This window comes from Cottoperca gobio, unplaced genomic scaffold (assembly GCF_900634415.1).
Source record: "Cottoperca gobio unplaced genomic scaffold, fCotGob3.1 fCotGob3_155arrow_ctg1, whole genome shotgun sequence".
NCBI lineage: Eukaryota > Metazoa > Chordata > Actinopteri > Perciformes > Bovichtidae > Cottoperca > Cottoperca gobio.
In genome coordinates, this window is record NW_021166812.1 from 178,160 (window position 1) to 197,500 (window position 19,341).

Consider the following 19,341-nt stretch of genomic DNA (forward strand, 5'->3'; position numbering starts at 1 on the left):
TGATACCACCGTGTAGAAGTACTGGGTTACAGTAAAAGTACTGACACGACCGTGTAGAAGTACTGGGTTACAGTAAAAGTACTGACACGACCGTGTAGAAGTACTGTGTTACAGTAAAAGTACTGATACCACCGTGTAGAAGTACTGGGTTACAGTAAAAGTACTGATACCACCGTGTAGAAGTACTGGGTTACAGTAAAAGTACTGATACCACCGTGTAGAAGTACTGGGTTACAGTAAAAGTACTGACATGACCGTGTAGAAGTACTGGATTACAGTAAAAGTACTGACACGACCGTGTATAAGCACTGGATTACAGTAAAAGTACTGATACCACCGTGTAGAAGTACTGGGTTACAGTAAAAGTACTGACACGACCGTGTAGAAGTACTGGGTTACAGTAAAAGTACTCATACCACCGTGTAGAAGTACTGAGTTACAGTAAAAGTACTGATACCAACGTGTAGAAGAACTGTGTTACAGTAAAAGTACTGACACGACCGTGTAGAAGTACTGGGTTACAGTAAAAATACTGATACCACCGTGTAGAAGTACTGGGTTACAGTAAAAGTACTGACACGACCGTGTAGAAGTACTGTGTTACAGTAAAAGTACTGACACGACCGTGTAGAAGTACTGTGTTACAGTAAAAGTACTCATACCACCGTGTAGAAGTACTGGGTTACAGTAAAAGTACTGACACGACCGTGTAGAAGTACTGTGTTACAGTAAAAGTACTGACACGACCGTGTAGAAGTACTGTGTTACAGTAAAAGTACTCATACCACCGTGTAGAAGTACTGAGTTACAGTAAAAGTACTGATACCACTGTGTAGAAGTACTGGGTTACAGTAAAAATACTGATACCACCGTGTAGAAGTACTGGGTTACAGTAAAAGTACTGATACCACCGTGTAGAAGTACTGGGTTACAGTAAAAATACTGATACCACCGTGTAAAAGTACTGGGTTACAGTAAAAGTACTGATACCACCATGTAGAAGTACTGGGTTACAGTAAAAGTACTGATACCACTGTGTAGAAGTACTGGGTTACAGTAAAAGTACTGATACCACCGTGTAGAAGTACTGAGTTACAGTAAAAGTACTGATACCACCGTGTAGAAGTACTGTGTTACAGTAAAAATACTGATACCACCGTGTAGAAGTACTGGGTTACAGTAAAAGTACTGACACAACCGTGTAGAAGTACTGGGTTACAGTAAAAGTACTGATACCACCGTGTAAAAGTACTGGGTTACAGTAAAAGTACTGACACGACCATGTAGAAGTACTGGGTTACAGTAAAAGTACTCATACCACCGTGTAGAAGTACTGAGTTACAGTAAAAGTACTGATACCAACGTGTAGAAGAACTGTGTTACAGTAAAAGTACTGACACGACCGTGTAGAAGTACTGGGTTACAGTAAAAATACTGATACCACCGTGTAGAAGTACTGGGTTACAGTAAAAGTACTGACACGACCGTGTAGAAGTACTGTGTTACAGTAAAAGTACTGACACGACCGTGTAGAAGTACTGTGTTACAGTAAAAGTACTCATACCACCGTGTAGAAGTACTGGGTTACAGTAAAAGTACTGACACGACCGTGTAGAAGTACTGTGTTACAGTAAAAGTACTGACACGACCGTGTAAAAGTACTGGGTTACAGTAAAAGTACTGATACCACCGTGTAGAAGTACTGGGTTACAGTAAAAGTACTGATACCACCGTGTAGAAGTACTGTGTTACAGTAAAAGTACTCATACCACCGTGTAGAAGTACTGAGTTACAGTAAAAATACTGATACCACCGTGTAGAAGTACTGGGTTACAGTAAAAGTACTGACACAACCGTGTAGAAGTACTGGGTTACAGTAAAAGTACTGATACCACCGTGTAGAAGCACTGGGTTACAGTAAAAATACTGATACCACCGTGTAAAAGTACTGGGTTACAGTAAAAGTACTGATACCACCATGTAGAAGTACTGGGTTACAGTAAAAGTACTGATACCACTGTGTAGAAGTACTGGGTTACAGTAAAAGTACTGATACCACCGTGTAGAAGTACTGAGTTACAGTAAAAGTACTGATACCACCGTGTAGAAGTACTGTGTTACAGTAAAAATACTGATACCACCGTGTAGAAGTACTGGGTTACAGTAAAAGTACTGACACAACCGTGTAGAAGTACTGGGTTACAGTAAAAGTACTGATACCACCGTGTAAAAGTACTGGGTTACAGTAAAAGTACTGACACGACCATGTAGAAGTACTGGGTTACAGTAAAAGTACTCATACCACCGTGTAGAAGTACTGAGTTACAGTAAAAGTACTGATACCAACGTGTAGAAGAACTGTGTTACAGTAAAAGTACTGACACGACCGTGTAGAAGTACTGGGTTACAGTAAAAATACTGATACCACCGTGTAGAAGTACTGGGTTACAGTAAAAGTACTGACACGACCGTGTAGAAGTACTGGGTTACAGTAAAAGTACTGACACGACCGTGTAGAAGTACTGTGTTACAGTAAAAGTACTCATACCACCGTGTAGAAGTACTGGGTTACAGTAAAAGTACTGACACGACCGTGTAGAAGTACTGGGTTACAGTAAAAGTACTGACACGACCGTGTAGAAGTACTGTGTTACAGTAAAAGTACTCATACCACCGTGTAGAAGTACTGAGTTACAGTAAAAGTACTGATACCACTGTGTAGAAGTACTGGGTTACAGTAAAAATACTGATACCACCGTGTAGAAGTACTGGGTTACAGTAAAAGTACTGATACCACCGTGTAGAAGTACTGGGTTACAGTAAAAATACTGATACCACCGTGTAAAAGTACTGGGTTACAGTAAAAGTACTGATACCACCATGTAGAAGTACTGGGTTACAGTAAAAGTACTGATACCACTGTGTAGAAGTACTGGGTTACAGTAAAAGTACTGATACCACCGTGTAGAAGTACTGAGTTACAGTAAAAGTACTGATACCACCGTGTAGAAGTACTGTGTTACAGTAAAAATACTGATACCACCGTGTAGAAGTACTGGGTTACAGTAAAAGTACTGACACAACCGTGTAGAAGTACTGGGTTACAGTAAAAGTACTGACACAACCGTGTAGAAGTACTGGGTTACAGTAAAAGTACTGATACCACCGTGTAAAAGTACTGGGTTACAGTAAAAGTACTGATACCACCGTGTAGAAGTACTGGGTTACAGTAAAAATACTGATACCACCGTGTAAAAGTACTGGGTTACAGTAAAAGTACTGATACCACCATGTAGAAGTACTGGGTTACAGTAAAAGTACTGATACCACCGTGTAGAAGTACTGAGTTACAGTAAAAGTACTGATACCACCGTGTAGAAGTACTGGGTTACAGTAAAAGTAAAAATAGTGTGTATTTTTACTGTGTAGTATTAATACTTTTACTGTAGCAGTATTTTTACTGTGTAGTATTAGTACTTTCACTGTAATACTGTAATATTTGTAGTGGTGTATTTAGTAGTTGATACAAATAACAGGGACATTCCAGAATTCGCTGAGTGGACGTTTTAAGATCAATAAAAACCTTCCGTCTGTCTGTAGCTTCTCGTCATCATGGCAGCCAAAACCAATTGGAGGGCGGTGAAAGAAGTTGTGACAGGAACTCCCGCCTTCGACCCCGACGCCACACTGGAAGCGAATCTGGAGAACGCCGACCCTGAACTCTGCATCAGACTGCTGCAGGTAAACAGTTCCACTTGCTGGACAGTTTCACACAGTATAAACTGAACTGGAGCTCCTGTCTCTGACTTGTCCTTGACCCCTTCAGGTCCCCACAGTGGTCAACTACTCTGGTTTGCGGCGACGGTTGGAGGCCAGCAATCAGACCTGGATGGTGCAATTCCTGGAGCTGCGTGGTCTGGATCTGCTAATGGAGGCGTTGGAGCGTCTATCCGGTCGCAGCTGCGCTCGCATTGCTGATGCTCTGCTGCAGCTGACCTGCGTCGCTTGTGTCCGAGCTGTCATGAACTCATCCGAAGGACTGCACTTCATCCTGGACAACCAGAGCTACGTCAGGACACTGACCCATGGTGGGTTTATCAGCTCACCGCCTCCGCTTTACGCCTTCCTTCCATTAGTGCTTCCTTCCATTAGTCCTTCCCTCCTTCCATTAGTTCCATTAGTCCTTCCTTCCATTGGTCCTTCTTTCCTTCCATACCCCCTCTTTTTTGTGGTTCTTCAGTTGAATTAACGCTCCTGACTCGTGTTTTTATATTGTGTGTTATTATTGGTTGTTTAGGAGTCACATGACCTTTCTCTTTGTCCACCTGTGTGTCCCCTCAGCTCTGGACACGTCTAACGTCATGGTAAAGATGCAGGTGTTTGAGCTGCTGGCAGCCTTCGCTTTGTTTGACCCTCAGGGATGCTCCCTGGTCTTGGATGCCCTCGAGCACTACAAGGTAACTACAGGTCATCGAGAGTCAGCTAGTAATTTTAAAACTCAGTACACCCTAATCTGAATACCTGTACTCGCATCTGTCCATGCATATTGCTTAGGTTTCATTTATTCAGGATTTCTGTCATTTGGAGTTTAATTTCTACCAAAGTATCATTGCTTAGAATTTTGCGGGGAGTGAGTTGCCGTGTTGATTTTGTTTCATGGCTGGTGTGAAATCGAAAGAAAACGACCCTCCGAGGGTGATGAAGAAGAAGGGTCGCGTACACGAAGACGCCAACAAAGTGTTTAACTGGAGAGAGATTCTGGGCCTTCGGTATATCAGGACCAACGCCTTGATAAAAGAGGCTAAAGCTATCCGAGTTACTAAAGTGAAATTCAAAGATTGATATTGGAGGAGGAATTGTTGGCAACCACAAAGAAATGACTCAAGTCAACCATTGGAGCGTTATTGTAAAGTAGAATGTGTTTTTGTTACACCACCAACGTGTGGCGATGGCTCGACTTCACGCTTGGCGGTGTTTTGTTGGGGACACGAGAGAGTGAAGTCTCCAATGTGAAGTCGATGGGATGAACGATTGTGAAGAACCCAGCAAGCAGTAGTTTCTGGCCCGCTCAGAACTGGCAGTGCAACAGTATATCAAGTATATAATATCAGTGAAATGTATTTACATTTATTTACTTTTGGTTTGTGTTTTATATTCATAGCGTCCATAGATTATTTGAAAGAGAAAGTAGAGTGCGTGAGAGTGTTGGTCAGCAACAATTATCGGTCCGCATCAGAACACCGGGCGCAGCTACAACCGCGGCCAGTCGGGCCTGAACCTGCGCTCGTGCAGATTCACACAGTGGGACGAGGCTGAGGCCGGCGTAAGAGTTGAGACCTACTTTTTTAGGGCCAGCCGGTGCACTCAGCTCCTGATGTCCGTTTTACTTTTTCTGAATAAACGTCTTGAGAAGTTGAAAGCTTTATTCAAAGTTAAATTGTCTTTACCGTGTTCAGCATCTTAGTGTGTTACTAGTATAAGAAATGAAAACAGAAGAAACCCGAGAAGTTGCATTTTATATCAGAACCTTTTTTTAAGTTCTAAAGTTGTACGTGAATGTAAACAAGCTGACGTCCTGTGTTTGTGTTCAGAGTCTGAAGAAGCAGCAGTATCGCTTCAGCGTGATCATGAACGAGTTTCACGCCATCAATAACGTCCCGTACTTGGTGACGCTGATGAGCGTCGTCAACGTCCTCGTGTTGGGACAAGAAGACCTGAGGAAGAGGGGGCGACTGCGTCAGGAGTTCATCGGTACGAGGAATCCTTCAACATGCTCCTGGAATAATGATAACAGAATTGTGTGAAAGATTCTGACCATAATACTGGTGATAATAACATTAATACTCAGAAGAAGAGGAAGTGTTTGTAAGTACTTTAAATGAAAAACATAGAGGACGTGTGAAGGGTTCTGTCAGAATCAGATGTTGTCACCACAAACATTTCTTTACAGGACTGCAGCTGCTGGATGTCTTGCCCAGACTCAGGTACTCATCATATTTCTATTAATGTGACGTAATCGGCTCAATTTTGAGATTTTTACACAAACTCGTGTTCTTCAGACGAGAGGAAACATGAGAACATCAGAGTTTGTGTTTCTAACTTTATGTGTGTAGATTTAAACTCACAACAGCTACATTACATAACTCCTCATGTACATATTAAACACTTGTAATATAAACTTGTGTTGATGTGTCATGAAGTCATGAAGTGGGGAAGCTTCATGATATCTGTTAGTTACATGTTTGACCCTGTTCACCTGTAGTGTGTACAACATGTATGACTCTGTTCACCTGTAGTGTGTACAACATGTATGACCCTGTTCACCTGTAGTGTGTACAACATGTATGACTCTGTTCACCTGTAGTGTGTACAACATGTATGACTCTGTTCACCTGTAGTGTGTACAACATGTATGACTCTGTTCACCTGTAGTGTGTACAACATGTATGACTCTGTTCACCTGTAGTGTGTACAACATGTATGACTCTGTTCACCTGTAGTGTGTACAACATGTATGACTGTTCACCTGTAGTGTGTACAACATGTATGACTGTTCACCTGTAGTGTGTACAACATGTATGACTCTGTTCACCTGTAGTGTGTACAACTAATACAATCTCTAATAATCAACATGTCTCTCTGTCTGACTCTGTCTCTGCCTGTCTCTCTGCCTGCCTGTCTGTCTCTGTCTGCCTGTCTGTCTGCCTGTCTGTCTCTCTGCCTGTCTGTCTGTCTCTCTGCCTGTCTGTCTCTCTGCCTGTCTATCTGTCTGTCTCTCTGCCTGCCTGTCTGTCTGCCTGCCTGTCTGTCTGTCTCTCTGCCTGTCTGTCTCTCTGTCTGTCTGACTGCCTGTCTGTCTGTCTCTCTGCCTGCCTGTCTGTCTCTCTGCCTGTCTGTCTGTCTGTCTGTCTCTCTGCCTGCCTGTCTGTCTGACTGCCTGTCTCTCTGTCTGTCTGACTGCCTGTCTGTCTCTCTGTCTCTCTGCCTGTCTGTCTGTCTCTCTGCCTGTCTGTCTCTGTCTGTCTGGCTGTCTCTCTCTCTGTCTGTCTGTCTCTCTGTCTGTCTCTCTGTCTGCCTGTCTGTCTGTCTGTCTCCAGGGATACGGAGGACGAGGACCTGAACATCCAGTGTGATGCGTTCGAGGACTCTCTGACGAAGGATGAGGAGGAGATGCAGAGACTGTACGGAGGCATCGACATGAGCTGCCACCACCAGGTCTTCACCTCGCTCTTCACGAAGGTAACGTCCACCTCCACCTGCAAAAAACGATTCACACCATCATCCTCAGCAGCTCCACCTTCAACACTTCAAATAAAATAAAAACATCCCCCCCACACACACCTTCACCTTATTTGATGCAAAAACCTCATTTTGTAAAGATTGCACCCCCGTCTCTTGCCCTGACTACCCCCTACCCCGGCCCCCCTCCCTCTCTTCCAGGTGTCCAGCAGTCCGTCTTCTGTCCAGCTGCTGTCCATTCTTCAGGCCCTGCTGTTGGTGCATTCGGACAGATCTGAGGTCTGGTTAGCTCTGGAGCTGTTGGCTGACAGAGCAACACTGCTGTCCCAGGACTGTAAGTCTGACCACTCTTACAACAGATCAGTGTTTAGGATGTTTTCAGACTCTTTGTGCTTCAGAATAATGGGCCGTCTCCTTCTCAACACCCAATAATGTCGGACAAACAGCGAAACCGACCTCGACAACCAAACATAAGTCTGAAGATGGGATATGATGAAGATGCTAATGTAGCTGATTTGCACTTGCTAACGTTATATGTTGCTAACGAACGGGACTAGCCACAACAGCTAGCGTCAGCTTTGGGGTGGGATTAGTGTGTGTACATCAGCCCCTCAGACGTTCTCTGTCTGGCACTACTATTAATATTTGGGAGGAAACAATGGGTCATTGATGAAAATGGAACAGACCGGTGTGCGGAGCTGTCATGCAGAAAATTTGCATGCAGATATTGCGTAAACCTGCAGCACATTTAGAATCACACTGGTGAGAAACGGCTTGTACTTTTTAAAATGTCCTCGCTTGCCAAAAGGTCCTCACTGTACAGCCTGTGTGTTTGTAGCCGATTTAGATTCTGCCGACTGTCTGCTGGAGAGGCTCCTCCCCCGACAGTCCCGCTCAGCCAATCATAGGATCCGGACCATCGACAGGGCGGTTCAAACTCGACTACCAGACAGTCCTGCTCCTCCCACTCCTCCCCCCTTACCTGGTATGGAAGCTCCTCCCCCTCCTCCACCCTTACCTGGTATGGGAGCTCCTCCCCCTCCACCACCCTTACCTGGTTTGAGCTCCTCCCACTCCTCCCCCCTTACCTGGTATGGAAGCTCCTCCCCCTCCACCACCCTTACCTGGTATGGGAGCTCCTCCCCCTCCACCACCCTTACCTGGTATGGTAGCTCCTCCCCCTCCTCCACCCTTACCTGGTATGGGAGCTCCTCCCCCCTTACCTGGTATGGGAGCTCCTCCCACTCCTCCCCCCTTACCTGGTATGGGAGCTCCTCCCCCTCCTCCACCCTTACCTGGTATGGGAGCTCCTCCCCCTCCACCACCCTTACCTGGTATGGGAGCTCCTCCCCCTCCTCCACCCTTACCTGGTATGGGAGCTCCTCCCCCTCCACCACCCTTACCTGGTATGGGAGCTCCTCCCCCTCTACCACCCTTACCTGGTATGGGAGCTCCTCCACCCTTACCTGGTATGGGAGCTCCTCCCCCTCCTCCACCCTTACCTGGTATGGGAGCACCTCTAGGTGTCATTGCAGCCCAGGCAGGTCAGGGTCTGTGCAAGGCATTTTACAGCCCTACCCCCTGTCCCACCCTCCGTATGAAGAAGTTGAACTGGCAGAAACTCTCCTCCAGAGCGGTGACAGGTGAGTGTTGTGAGGTTGTAACATGTTTTTACCTTCATATAGTCTGTCCTGTAAGGACTGGGTCCGATCCAGGATTCTGGTCTTCACACATGGGTCAGTAGGTGTGTCCACATGGACCCTAATATTACGAATAATCAGGATAATAGGTCAGTTAGAATAAAAAACCGGCCCGATCCGGTTCAGATTTCTCCCTAATTAGAGTAACAAGCACTCCTTCACCCCCAGAACCATTTTACTTCTGAATTCAGGCCAGAGGAGGATGTAGTTTAGTGGATGTTATGAAGAAGTGGTTTGTGCTGTTGAAGAGGATTTGTAGAGAGGTTGGTCATGTAGTCAACATGTGTGGTCACTGTGCACTTTACTTATGCAATTAATTTAAATGTATTTCCATGGTCATACTCTGTTTAGATGTTATTGCCGCTGTGTTTTTTGTTTTTGCACAATGGAAATGGGTAAGACCCCGCGAGTACTGTTGGGGGAGGGACTAGTCCAGGGGTGTCAAACTCAAATACAGACTGGGCCAAAATTTTAAACTGAACAAAGCCGTGGGCCAAGGTTGAACAAATTAACCTTTTAATAGGGACCCAAACAAGTTTTGCATTGAATATTGAACAAGCAAGGCTTATATAACTTTATAGTGACATGCAAAATCGAGTTTCAAATAATAATAATAATTAAAAAATATCAATGGCATAACAAATAAAATTTTAATAAAAATTGAATGCCTCTTTTCTATTTGCAACCTTCTGAGGTAAATATCAAAATAAACTTTTTCCACAGGCTAATAATACATTTGAAAATAAAATAACAATAATGAATGAATCAAACATTCAAGCCTTGAAGTAGCAAGAGAAAGTTCATGAATAAAACGTTAATTATTGCTCAGTTTGCTACACTGATTTGCTTTAACACTAAATATGGAACAAGCAACGCTTATATAACTTAATAGTGCAAAATCAACTTTCAAAAAACGAACGAAAAAACATCAATGGTATATTAAATAAAAATTAAATAAAAAATGGAATGCCTCTTTTCTATTTGCAGCCTTCTGAGGTAAATATCAACATTAACTTTTTCCACAGGCTAATAAATTTGAAAACAAAATAACAATGAATAAATCAACCATTCAGGCCTTTTTACTGCTCAGTTTGCGACACACTGATCTAATCTGATGTGCCCAAGCCAGATACCTGGCATCTTTTCTTGGATACTAGTTCATTAATGTCGGGGTTCAGGCTTTGAGCTGAGGCAACCTTCATTATCGAACGAAGGTGTTCATCAGTCAGACGTATCCTGTGAGACGTTTTCGTCATCTTCATTGAGGAGAAAAGTTGCTCACATAGATAAGTGCTGCCGAACATGGAGAGCAATTGAGCAGCTTGGGTGCGGAGCTGAGGCATTGTGTCAGGGATGAATTGTGGAAACTGTGCGGCGCCAACAGCATCATACTTTGACTTCAGCGTGTCATCACACTGGAGTTCAATCAGCTCCATTTGGAGGTTAGTTGGTGCTTTTTCCACATCAACTGCGAAGGGATTACTAAGCAGTTCAAATCTACATTTCTGACCATCAAAATCGCCAAATCGCCGGATATACTCAGCGCCGAGTACACTGAGTTTTTCAGCAAACTGTGCGCACACAGCGGTAGAGATCTGCGTTGTTATGGTTTGGCAGCAGGGGAAATGGCCAAGGTTTCCTTGCAGCAGCTGATTCTCCCACAGGCAGAGTTTAGTTTTAAAAGCTCTGTGATGATGCGGCCCCGCCCCTGTAGCTGCAGGTTCAGCGCATCAAGATGGCTTGAGATGTCACACAGAAAGGCCAGCTCACACAGAAACCTTTGCTCCCAGAGCTCTGCTGTGTCCTTCCCTTTGCAGAAACTGACATATTTCTTCACGCAGCTCGAAAAATCTGTTCAGTACTTTTCCGCGGCTTAACCATCTCACCTCTGTGTGATACGGCACGTCTGTGTGTTCCGAACCAAACTCGTCCAGAAAAGACTTAAACTGGCGGTGATTCAGACCTTTGGCTCTTATAAAGTTAACAACTTGTGTTACTGTGGTCATAACATGTTCCATCTTTAGGGCTTTAGCACACAGTGACTCTTGATGTATGATGCAGTGATAAACAGATAGCTCACCTGCACAGTTCTCTTCCCGCATCTTTTCACAAATCCTGCCCACCAGTCCATTCTTTTTACCACTCATCGCTGGCGCACCATCAGTGGTTAATCCCACGAGTTTATCCCACGGCAGGTTTATTTCAGTTACACATTTGCAAACCTCCTCAAAGATGTCCTTCCCTGTGGTTGTGCCATGCATGGATTTAGATCCCAAAAGCTCCTCCGTAACACACAGATTTGAGTCGACACCGCGGATGAAGACTGACAGCTGCGCAGTATCAGACGCGTCAGTGCTCTCGTCCACAGCAAGGGAAAGAGAAACGAAATCTTTTCCCTTTTCCATCAGCTGGTCATGCAGATTGGTGGCAAGATCACATGTGCGCTCAGCTATTGTGTTCCTGCTCAGGCTTACGTTTGAAAAGGCCTGCTTTTTCTCTGGGCACACTTGGTCACAAACTTTCAGCATGCACTTTTTAACAAACTCTCCCTCATTAAAGGGTCGGGTTGATTTGGCGATTTCTTCTGCCACGATATAACTTGCCTTTACAGCAGCCTCATTTTGTGCTGTGACTTTTTTGAACATATTCTGTTGTGAAACCAAACCTCTTTTCATCTCCTCTACTTTCTGGCTCCTTTGAGTCGTGTCCAGGTCCTTGTACTTGTCCTTTCGTTTCATAGTGTCGCCTAATGTTGTACTCCTTAGTTACCGACACGTTGGCTCCACAAACGAGACAAACAGGTCTGTCTTTTACATATATAAACAGATATTCTGTCTCCCACCTGTCCAGAAAAGTTCTGTTTTCTGCTTTCCTTTTCGCCATTTTTGGTAGGGGTAACACAGTGACACTGACAGTTGTAGAATGAGGCCGCAGCACGTCTGGGAGAGAGGCACGGGGAGGCGGGGTGAGCCGGCCGGCTTTCAGCAGAAGCGTTGCGCAAGAACACGGATCGCTACTGACACAGAGGAGAGAGCATGGCTGGCGCGCCAAAACAACAGCAGAGCATTATGGCATTTGTAGTATTAGCGGTGAATGCGGTGTTACAGCGGCATCGCCGCTGTATAATACCGGCGGGCCAGCTCTAATGTTAATTTGATATTGCCTCAAGGGCCAAATGAAAGTACACGGCGGGCCAAATTTGACACCCAGAGTTTGACACCCATGGACTAGTCCATGGCTGATGAAACCTTTTTGTTGTTAAAAGATTCTGTGATCGAAAGGTGCTTCTTCTGTTATATATCCGGCAGATTAGACGCTTCCTAGCAGGCAGAACCACTTTGCACAAGTCAAAAGTTGATATTCTTATCAATGCTTCAGGGCACGTTTACGCACATCTTTTCGGTTTATTTATTTGTGTTGTAATCTCTCTCTGTAGCTCATCAGTCCTTGTGGATGTCGGCGTCTTTGGATTCGGTGGAACCAGATTACTGCAGCATCGAGCAGCTCTTCAGTTTTCCTCCAACTGAGACCAAGACCAGAACCAAAGCCAAGACTGAGCCCAAAGAGGTACAACACTTTCTCTGTTTACATCCCAGCTGAGTGTAGAAACGTGTTCTGGACACATTAATGTCCAGCCCATCTTTTTGTCCTCATCTGTTCGTCTACAGATTTCCTTCATCGATGCCAAGAAGAGCCTGAACCTCAACATCTTCCTGAAGCAGTTCAAATGGTGACCAATGATTCTTCAGAAACAGATCTCTGCAGTCAGGTCATAACTCAAACAAGTGAAGGGCAGGTGAGCTGCTTCAGCTGCCCTTCACCTGTCTTTCACCTGTCCCTCGAGTTCTACCTGTCTGTCACATTTCACCTGTATCACCTGTCCTTTACCTGCCTCACCTGCCCTCCTCTCAACTGTATCACCTGTGCTGCACCGTCCCGTTTATTTGTCCTACTTGTCCTGTACTTACCTGACTAGGTCCTCACACGTCCCCTCCTGTCTCACCTGTTTCCTGCCCGTCTCTCCTGCAGTTCCCATGAGGACTTTGTGCTTCTGATCCGGAGAGGAGACAGGTCTAGGTTTGACGTGGAGGTCCTGAAACAGCTGATCAAACTGCTGCCAAAGAAACATGAGGTCAGAGGTCACAGTGAAACTAAAGCACCTGTCCTTCATCTGTCCCACACTTGTCCTTCATCTGTCTCTTATCTGTTCAACACCTGTCCCACACCTGTCCTTCATCTGTCCCACACCTCTCTTTCACCTGTCCTTCATCTATTCCACATCTGTCCCACACCTGTCCCTCACCTGTCCTTCATCTATTCCACATCTGTCCCTCACCTGTCCTTCATCTGTCCCACACCTTTCCAACACCTGGCCTTCATCTATTCCACATCTGTCCCTCATCTGTCCCACACCTTTCCAACACCTGTCCTTCATCTATTCCACATCTGTCCTTCATCTGACTCTCACCTGTCCTTCATCTGCCTATCATCTCTTCAACACCTGTCCCACACCTGTCCTTCATCTGTCCAACACCTGTCTTTCATCTGTCCCACACCTGTCCAACCCCTGTCTCTCATCTGTTCAACATCTGTCCTTCATCTATTCCACATCTGACCCTCACCTGTCCTTCATCTGTCCCACACCTTTCCAACACCTGTCCTTCATCCATTCCACATCTGTCTCTCATCTGTCCTTCATCTGTCCCACACCTTTCCAACACCTCTCCTTCATCTATTCCACATCTGTCCTTCATCTGACCCTCACCTGTCCTTCATCTGACCCTCACCTTTCCAACACCTGTCCTTCATCTATTCCACATCTGACCCTCACCTGTTCTTTCTCAGGTAGAGAACCTGAAGTCTTACCAGGCTGACAAGGACAAGTTGGCGTCGGTGGATCAGTTTTACCTGCAGCTGCTGGATGTTCCCAGGTACGAGGACAGACACACCCGGAACCACTGTATTCATAATGAGAGGGAAATATCTGCTTATGCTAAGCTAACAGACAATTATTTAATAATTTAGTCTGTGTGTGTATGTGTGTGTGTGTGTGTGTGTGCGTGTGTGTGTGTGTGTGTGTGTAGTTACTCTCTGAGGATAGAGTGCATGTTGCTGTGTGAGGAGAGCAGCTGTGTGTTGCAGACTCTGATGCCTGAAACTGAGCTGTTGGTCCGAGCCTGCCAGAGTGTGTATACACTGACAGACACTAACACACGCTGATATACACACTGACACACTGAATACATACTGATACACACTGACGCACACTGACACACACTAACACACACGCTAACACACACTGACACACACTAACACACACTGACACACATTAACACACACTGACACACACTGACACACACTAACACACACTGACACACACTAACACACACGCTAACACACACTGATACGCACTGACACACACTAACACACACGCTAACACACACTGATACGCACTGACACACACTGACACACATACTGACACACACTGACACACACACTGATACGCACTGACACACACACTGACACACATTGACACGCACTGATACACACACTGATACACACTGACACACACGCTGACACACGCTGACACACACTAACACACACACTAACACACACTGATACACACTGATACGCACTGACACACACTGACACATACTGACACACACTGACACACATTGACACGCACTGATACACACACTGATACGCACTGACACACACATTGACACACGCTAACACACGCTGACACATGCTGACACACACACTGACACACGCTGACATGCACGCTAACACACGCTGACACACACGCTGACACACACACTGACACACACACTGACACACGCTGACACACATACTGATACGCACTGACACACACTGACACACACTGACACACACTGACACACGCTGACACACACTGACACACACACTGACACACACTAACACACATACTGACACACACTAACACACACACTAACACACACACTAACACACACACTACAACACACACTGAGACACACACTGACACACACTAACACACACACTGACACACACTAACACACATACTGACACACACTAACACACACACTAACACACACACTAACACACACACTGACACACACTGACACACACTAACACACACACTAACACACACACTAACACACACACTGACACACACACTGACACACACTAACACACTTGTACGTTCAGGTGTGAAGGAGAGCTCTCGCCTGCCCAGCTTCTGTAAACTCATCCTGAGGGTTGGAAACTTTCTCAACTATGTAAGAATATTTATACGCACATTTCTAAAGATTTTGTCAGAAATACATACGTGTAGTTTTGTGTTGCTGGTGTCACATAATGCCATGTTGATTCTATTTATATATTTATAAGTCTGAGTGTTTGATGTCAGCTGAAATCTTTAAATAAATAAACGGTATTATGGTGAGGCACAGGGGAAACAAAAAGGAACATTTCCATCTTAATCTTCCTCGTTTAGTTTTTCCATGTTCCTCACCCTCTTATGTAATCTGATGTATCCTGTGATGTTATCCGATCAGGGGACTCACACGGGGAACGCTGAAGGTTTTAAGATCAGTACTCTGCTCAAACTGACAGAAACTAAAGCCAACAAGTCCAGAATCACCCTGCTGCACCACATCCTGGAGGTAACACACCGTACTGATCACACCCAACACACCGATCACACCCAACACACCGATAACTCAGCTGCTGCTGTTGTTTGTGTGATGCCCAGGAGGCAGAGCAGAACCATCCGGACCTGCTGAACCTGCCGGATGATTTGGAGATCTGTGAAAAGGCTGCTGGGTAAAACGACTCATTTTCAGGTTGTGCTCGACGGCTCTCCTTAAATCAGAGTGAATGATGATCTTGGACGGAGTCTGGAAAATATTCTCCTTGTGGTTGAAGCAGTAACAGAGTTGAAGCCTGACGTGTTTGAGTTGATTTACTTGACCTCACATTGTGCGACGATGTGACTGCTGCACATTGGGAGGTCGAGCCTGGATATATTGTGCAGTCCTACTTTAGATATCAGGAAACGCGGAGAAAGTGTCCTGATGAGTCTGTTCGTGTCTGCAGGTTGAATCTGGAGTCCATTCAGTCTGAAAGCAACACTCTGATCAAACGCCTGAAAGACTCAGAGAGGAAGGTTTCGTCTTCTTCCGAGGACCTGAAGGAGCAGTACCTGTCTGCCATACAGGTACTGCAGAGCAGACTGCGCCCCCTGGAGGAGCCTCCGTTTTACCTCTCTCCCTCTGTGGTGTGTTTCAGGAGAGCCTGCAGGTGTGTGAGCAGCTGCGGCAGCTGTTGTCCTCATTGGAGGACCGCAGGATGGATCTGTCCGTCTACCTGTGTGAGGACAGCAGCAGCTTCTCCATCGACGAACTGCTCAGCACCATCAAGACCTTCAGAGGCCTGTTCCTCAGAGCCGTCAAGGTCAGCAGCCAATCAGAGAGCAGCGTAGTCGGCAGCAGTTTGAAGTATTTTGTAAGTCAGTATGTGGACACCAACAGCTGTGTGAATTCAAAAGGCTTTAAAGCACAGGTCTTCAAGAGGTGGGTCCTCAGAGTTCAAATATATGACTGAAAATACACATTACTGTAACATTACTCCAACATATCATTCATATGGTCCCTGCTCCATCCCTCTTCCAGCTGAGGGCTCCTTGGCCTGAAACGTTGAAGAACGTTGCTTTAAATGATGATGAACAAATGATTTTGTGCGTCAGGAGAACGAGAGTCGCAGGCAGCTGGAGGAGAGGAGGAAGCAGCAGGAGGAGGACAGGAAACACAAAGACAGCAACAAGATCAGTGAGTACAACTGCCTGACCTCTGACCCCTGCAGGTACGCTGTCATGTGACTGAAAGAAAGATATTTAAAACCTGTTCTAAGTAATATGTACAAGTCCTCTGAGGCTGTCAGCCAATCAGAGCCCGCTGAACACAAAACATCCTGACGACTAAATGTTTCTGACATAAAAATAAAAATGTCCTCCAGCCAGGAAGGACGTGTCCAGGAAGGATGTGTCCAGCCAGGACGAAGGCTGTATCATCGACAAGCTGCTGACTGAGATCAAGAAGGGAAACCACCTGAAGAGGACCAGAGCCCCCCGGGGCAGCATAGTCCACGGTGGGGACAGTGCTGTAAATCATAGGACGCGTAACATCTGAGTAAAAGAAGTGACTCTGTTAAGTAAATACAAAAGTGTAAATTTATATAAAGTATTTACAGACTATTAACTTTTAATTTCAAATTGATAGTGTTTTTGAGAATAAATACAGTCTCACAAAACACAATGAGGCTCAAGTGTATCGATATTTTCTGACCGGCCGACTATAATTGAGGCTTCTGTTGTCGTCCTCAGAGCATCCTGCAGGATCAGAGCTCATACTGGCGTCCTTGGTCGTTTCCAGCCAATCAGGGAAGCCTGCAGAACCACTAGAGGCAGTTCAGATCCCTTCAGATCCACCGGCTGAAACAAGACCAGAACCAGGCTCAGCTGAACCCTCCTCTTCTACTGCTGCTGCAGACACTGAGCGCGTCCAGATCCGGACCAGACTCGAGGACTCCAAGGCGGACTCTGTGGACCTAGAGACCAGAGACAGAGGTTCTGCAGGAGAGGAGGAGGTCCAGCTCAGACCAGAGGAGTCCGCAGAACACAAAGAGTCTGAGTTTGAAGAAGCGAGAACAACCGAACACAACGAGGATTCAGATTCTGATCCAGACGAACCAGCGGAGAAGTCCAGGACCAGTCCAGCAGGTAGCGTGAACGGTGGAGGGAAGAAAAATGTGGAGCATCTTTATTAACATGAACACATCTGTGATAAAGTTGTTCAGTAATAGTAAGACTAAGATCAATATATGTGATCCGTTGTGCTAATACGAGTCTTTAGATCGTACGTTAAAGGTGTGGAGTCTTTAGGTCGTACGTTAAAGGTGTGGAGTCTTTAGGTCTTACGTTAAAGGTGTGGAGTATTTAGGTCTTACGTTAAAGGTGTGGAGTCTTTAGGTCGTACGTTAAAGGTGTGGAGTCTTTAGGTCTTACGTTAAAGGTGTGGAGTCTTTAGGTCTTACGTTAAAGGTGTGAAGTCTTTAGGTCGTACGTTAAAGGTGTGGAGTCTTTAGATCGTACGTTAAAGGTGTGGAGTCTTTAGGTCGTACGTTAAAGGTGTGGAGTCTTTAGGTCGTACGTTAAAGGTGTGGAGTCTTTAGGTCTTACGTTAAAGGTGTGGAGTCTTTAGATCGTACGTTAAAGGTGTGGAGTCTTTAGGTCTTACGTTAAAGGTGTGGAGTCTTTAGATCGTACGTTAAAGGTGTGGAGTCTTTAGGTCGTACGTTAAAGGTGTGGAGTCTTTAGGTCGTACGTTAAAGGTGTGGAGTCTTTAGGTCTTACGTTAAAGGTGTGGAGTCTTTAGATCGTACGTTAAAGGTGTGGAGTCTTTAGGTCTTACGTTAAAGGTGTGGAGTCTTTAGATCGTACGTTAAAGGTGTGGAGTCTTTAGATCGTACGTTAAAGGTGTGGAGTCTTTAGGTCGTACGTTAAAGGTGTGGAGTCTTTAGGTCTTACGTTAAAGGTGTGGAGTCTTTAGATCGTACGTTAAAGGTGTGGAGTCTTTAGATCGTACGTTAAAGGTGTGGAGTCTTTAGATCGTACGTTAAAGGTGTGGAGTCTTTAGATCGTACGTTAAAGGTGTGAAGTCTTTAGGTCTTACGTTAAAGGTGTGGAGTCTTTAGGGGGATTTATTAGCAGAATACAATATTCATAATTCGTGTATAATCAGCCAAATCCTACACAATGTCCCTTTAATGGAAGGACGTAAACCTGCAGAGGATTTCTTCTCATTGTCGATCATTTTGCTGAGTTATGTACTTTATAACAGAAACTGTTATAGCCATTCATCGTCCAGCTGAATCTATGCGAACTGAACATTATGTCACAATTTATTATTTTATTTACAGTGTGGGATCTAATAAACACTGACGGTACCTTCATACTGATCTGAAGTTGATTCAAAGCTTCAGAGGTTCAGTGTGTGGAAGTTGAGATTTCACAATAAAAGCTCTGTTCCTGTGCTAATAAAGTGTGTTTTATCTGCAGGAGCAGATGTCAAACATAAAGCTCACAGAAGATGTGTGTCGCACTGAGGTGAGTTCATTACTGATGGAGAGCCTGAGAGGCTGAACTCGGGGCACAACTACCTGTTGATTTCTTCTTCTGTGGTTGATCTGCAGGTGAACTGAGGAGGACTCGTCTGATTGGCTGATGATGGGGACAGTTTACCTGAGCAAGGTGTGACGACGTTCAGGACGTTTTGTTTGAGTTGATTTGTTGATGATTATTATGATTATAGTTACTAAATGAAATGTGTTGTACCTGTAGCAGTTA

General features: G+C 45.1%; 1 protein-coding gene across 1 annotated transcript in view; it reads left to right on the top strand.

Annotated features, from left to right (window-relative positions):
• LOC115004607 (inverted formin-2-like) overlaps positions 1-19,341 on the top strand; it is a 31,419-nt gene that overhangs the window by 11,997 nt on the left and 81 nt on the right. The window contains exons 2-26 of the mRNA XM_029426284.1: positions 3,601-3,741; positions 3,827-4,088; positions 4,342-4,457; positions 5,592-5,751; positions 5,951-5,984; positions 7,098-7,239; positions 7,441-7,573; positions 8,078-8,224; positions 8,304-8,681; positions 8,775-8,882; positions 12,376-12,506; positions 12,608-12,669; positions 12,969-13,071; positions 13,785-13,870; positions 14,024-14,124; positions 15,144-15,214; positions 15,494-15,601; positions 15,691-15,761; positions 16,035-16,155; positions 16,227-16,391; positions 16,684-16,765; positions 16,953-17,084; positions 17,320-17,715; positions 19,054-19,101; positions 19,188-19,341. The exon at positions 19,188-19,341 is cut by the window's right edge and continues 81 nt beyond it. Coding sequence (XP_029282144.1) covers positions 3,601-3,741; positions 3,827-4,088; positions 4,342-4,457; positions 5,592-5,751; positions 5,951-5,984; positions 7,098-7,239; positions 7,441-7,573; positions 8,078-8,224; positions 8,304-8,681; positions 8,775-8,882; positions 12,376-12,506; positions 12,608-12,669; positions 12,969-13,071; positions 13,785-13,870; positions 14,024-14,124; positions 15,144-15,214; positions 15,494-15,601; positions 15,691-15,761; positions 16,035-16,155; positions 16,227-16,391; positions 16,684-16,765; positions 16,953-17,084; positions 17,320-17,715; positions 19,054-19,100 — 3,297 coding nt within the window. The 3' untranslated portion in view covers position 19,101; positions 19,188-19,341. The remainder of the gene's footprint in view (positions 1-3,600; positions 3,742-3,826; positions 4,089-4,341; positions 4,458-5,591; positions 5,752-5,950; positions 5,985-7,097; positions 7,240-7,440; positions 7,574-8,077; positions 8,225-8,303; positions 8,682-8,774; positions 8,883-12,375; positions 12,507-12,607; positions 12,670-12,968; positions 13,072-13,784; positions 13,871-14,023; positions 14,125-15,143; positions 15,215-15,493; positions 15,602-15,690; positions 15,762-16,034; positions 16,156-16,226; positions 16,392-16,683; positions 16,766-16,952; positions 17,085-17,319; positions 17,716-19,053; positions 19,102-19,187) is intronic.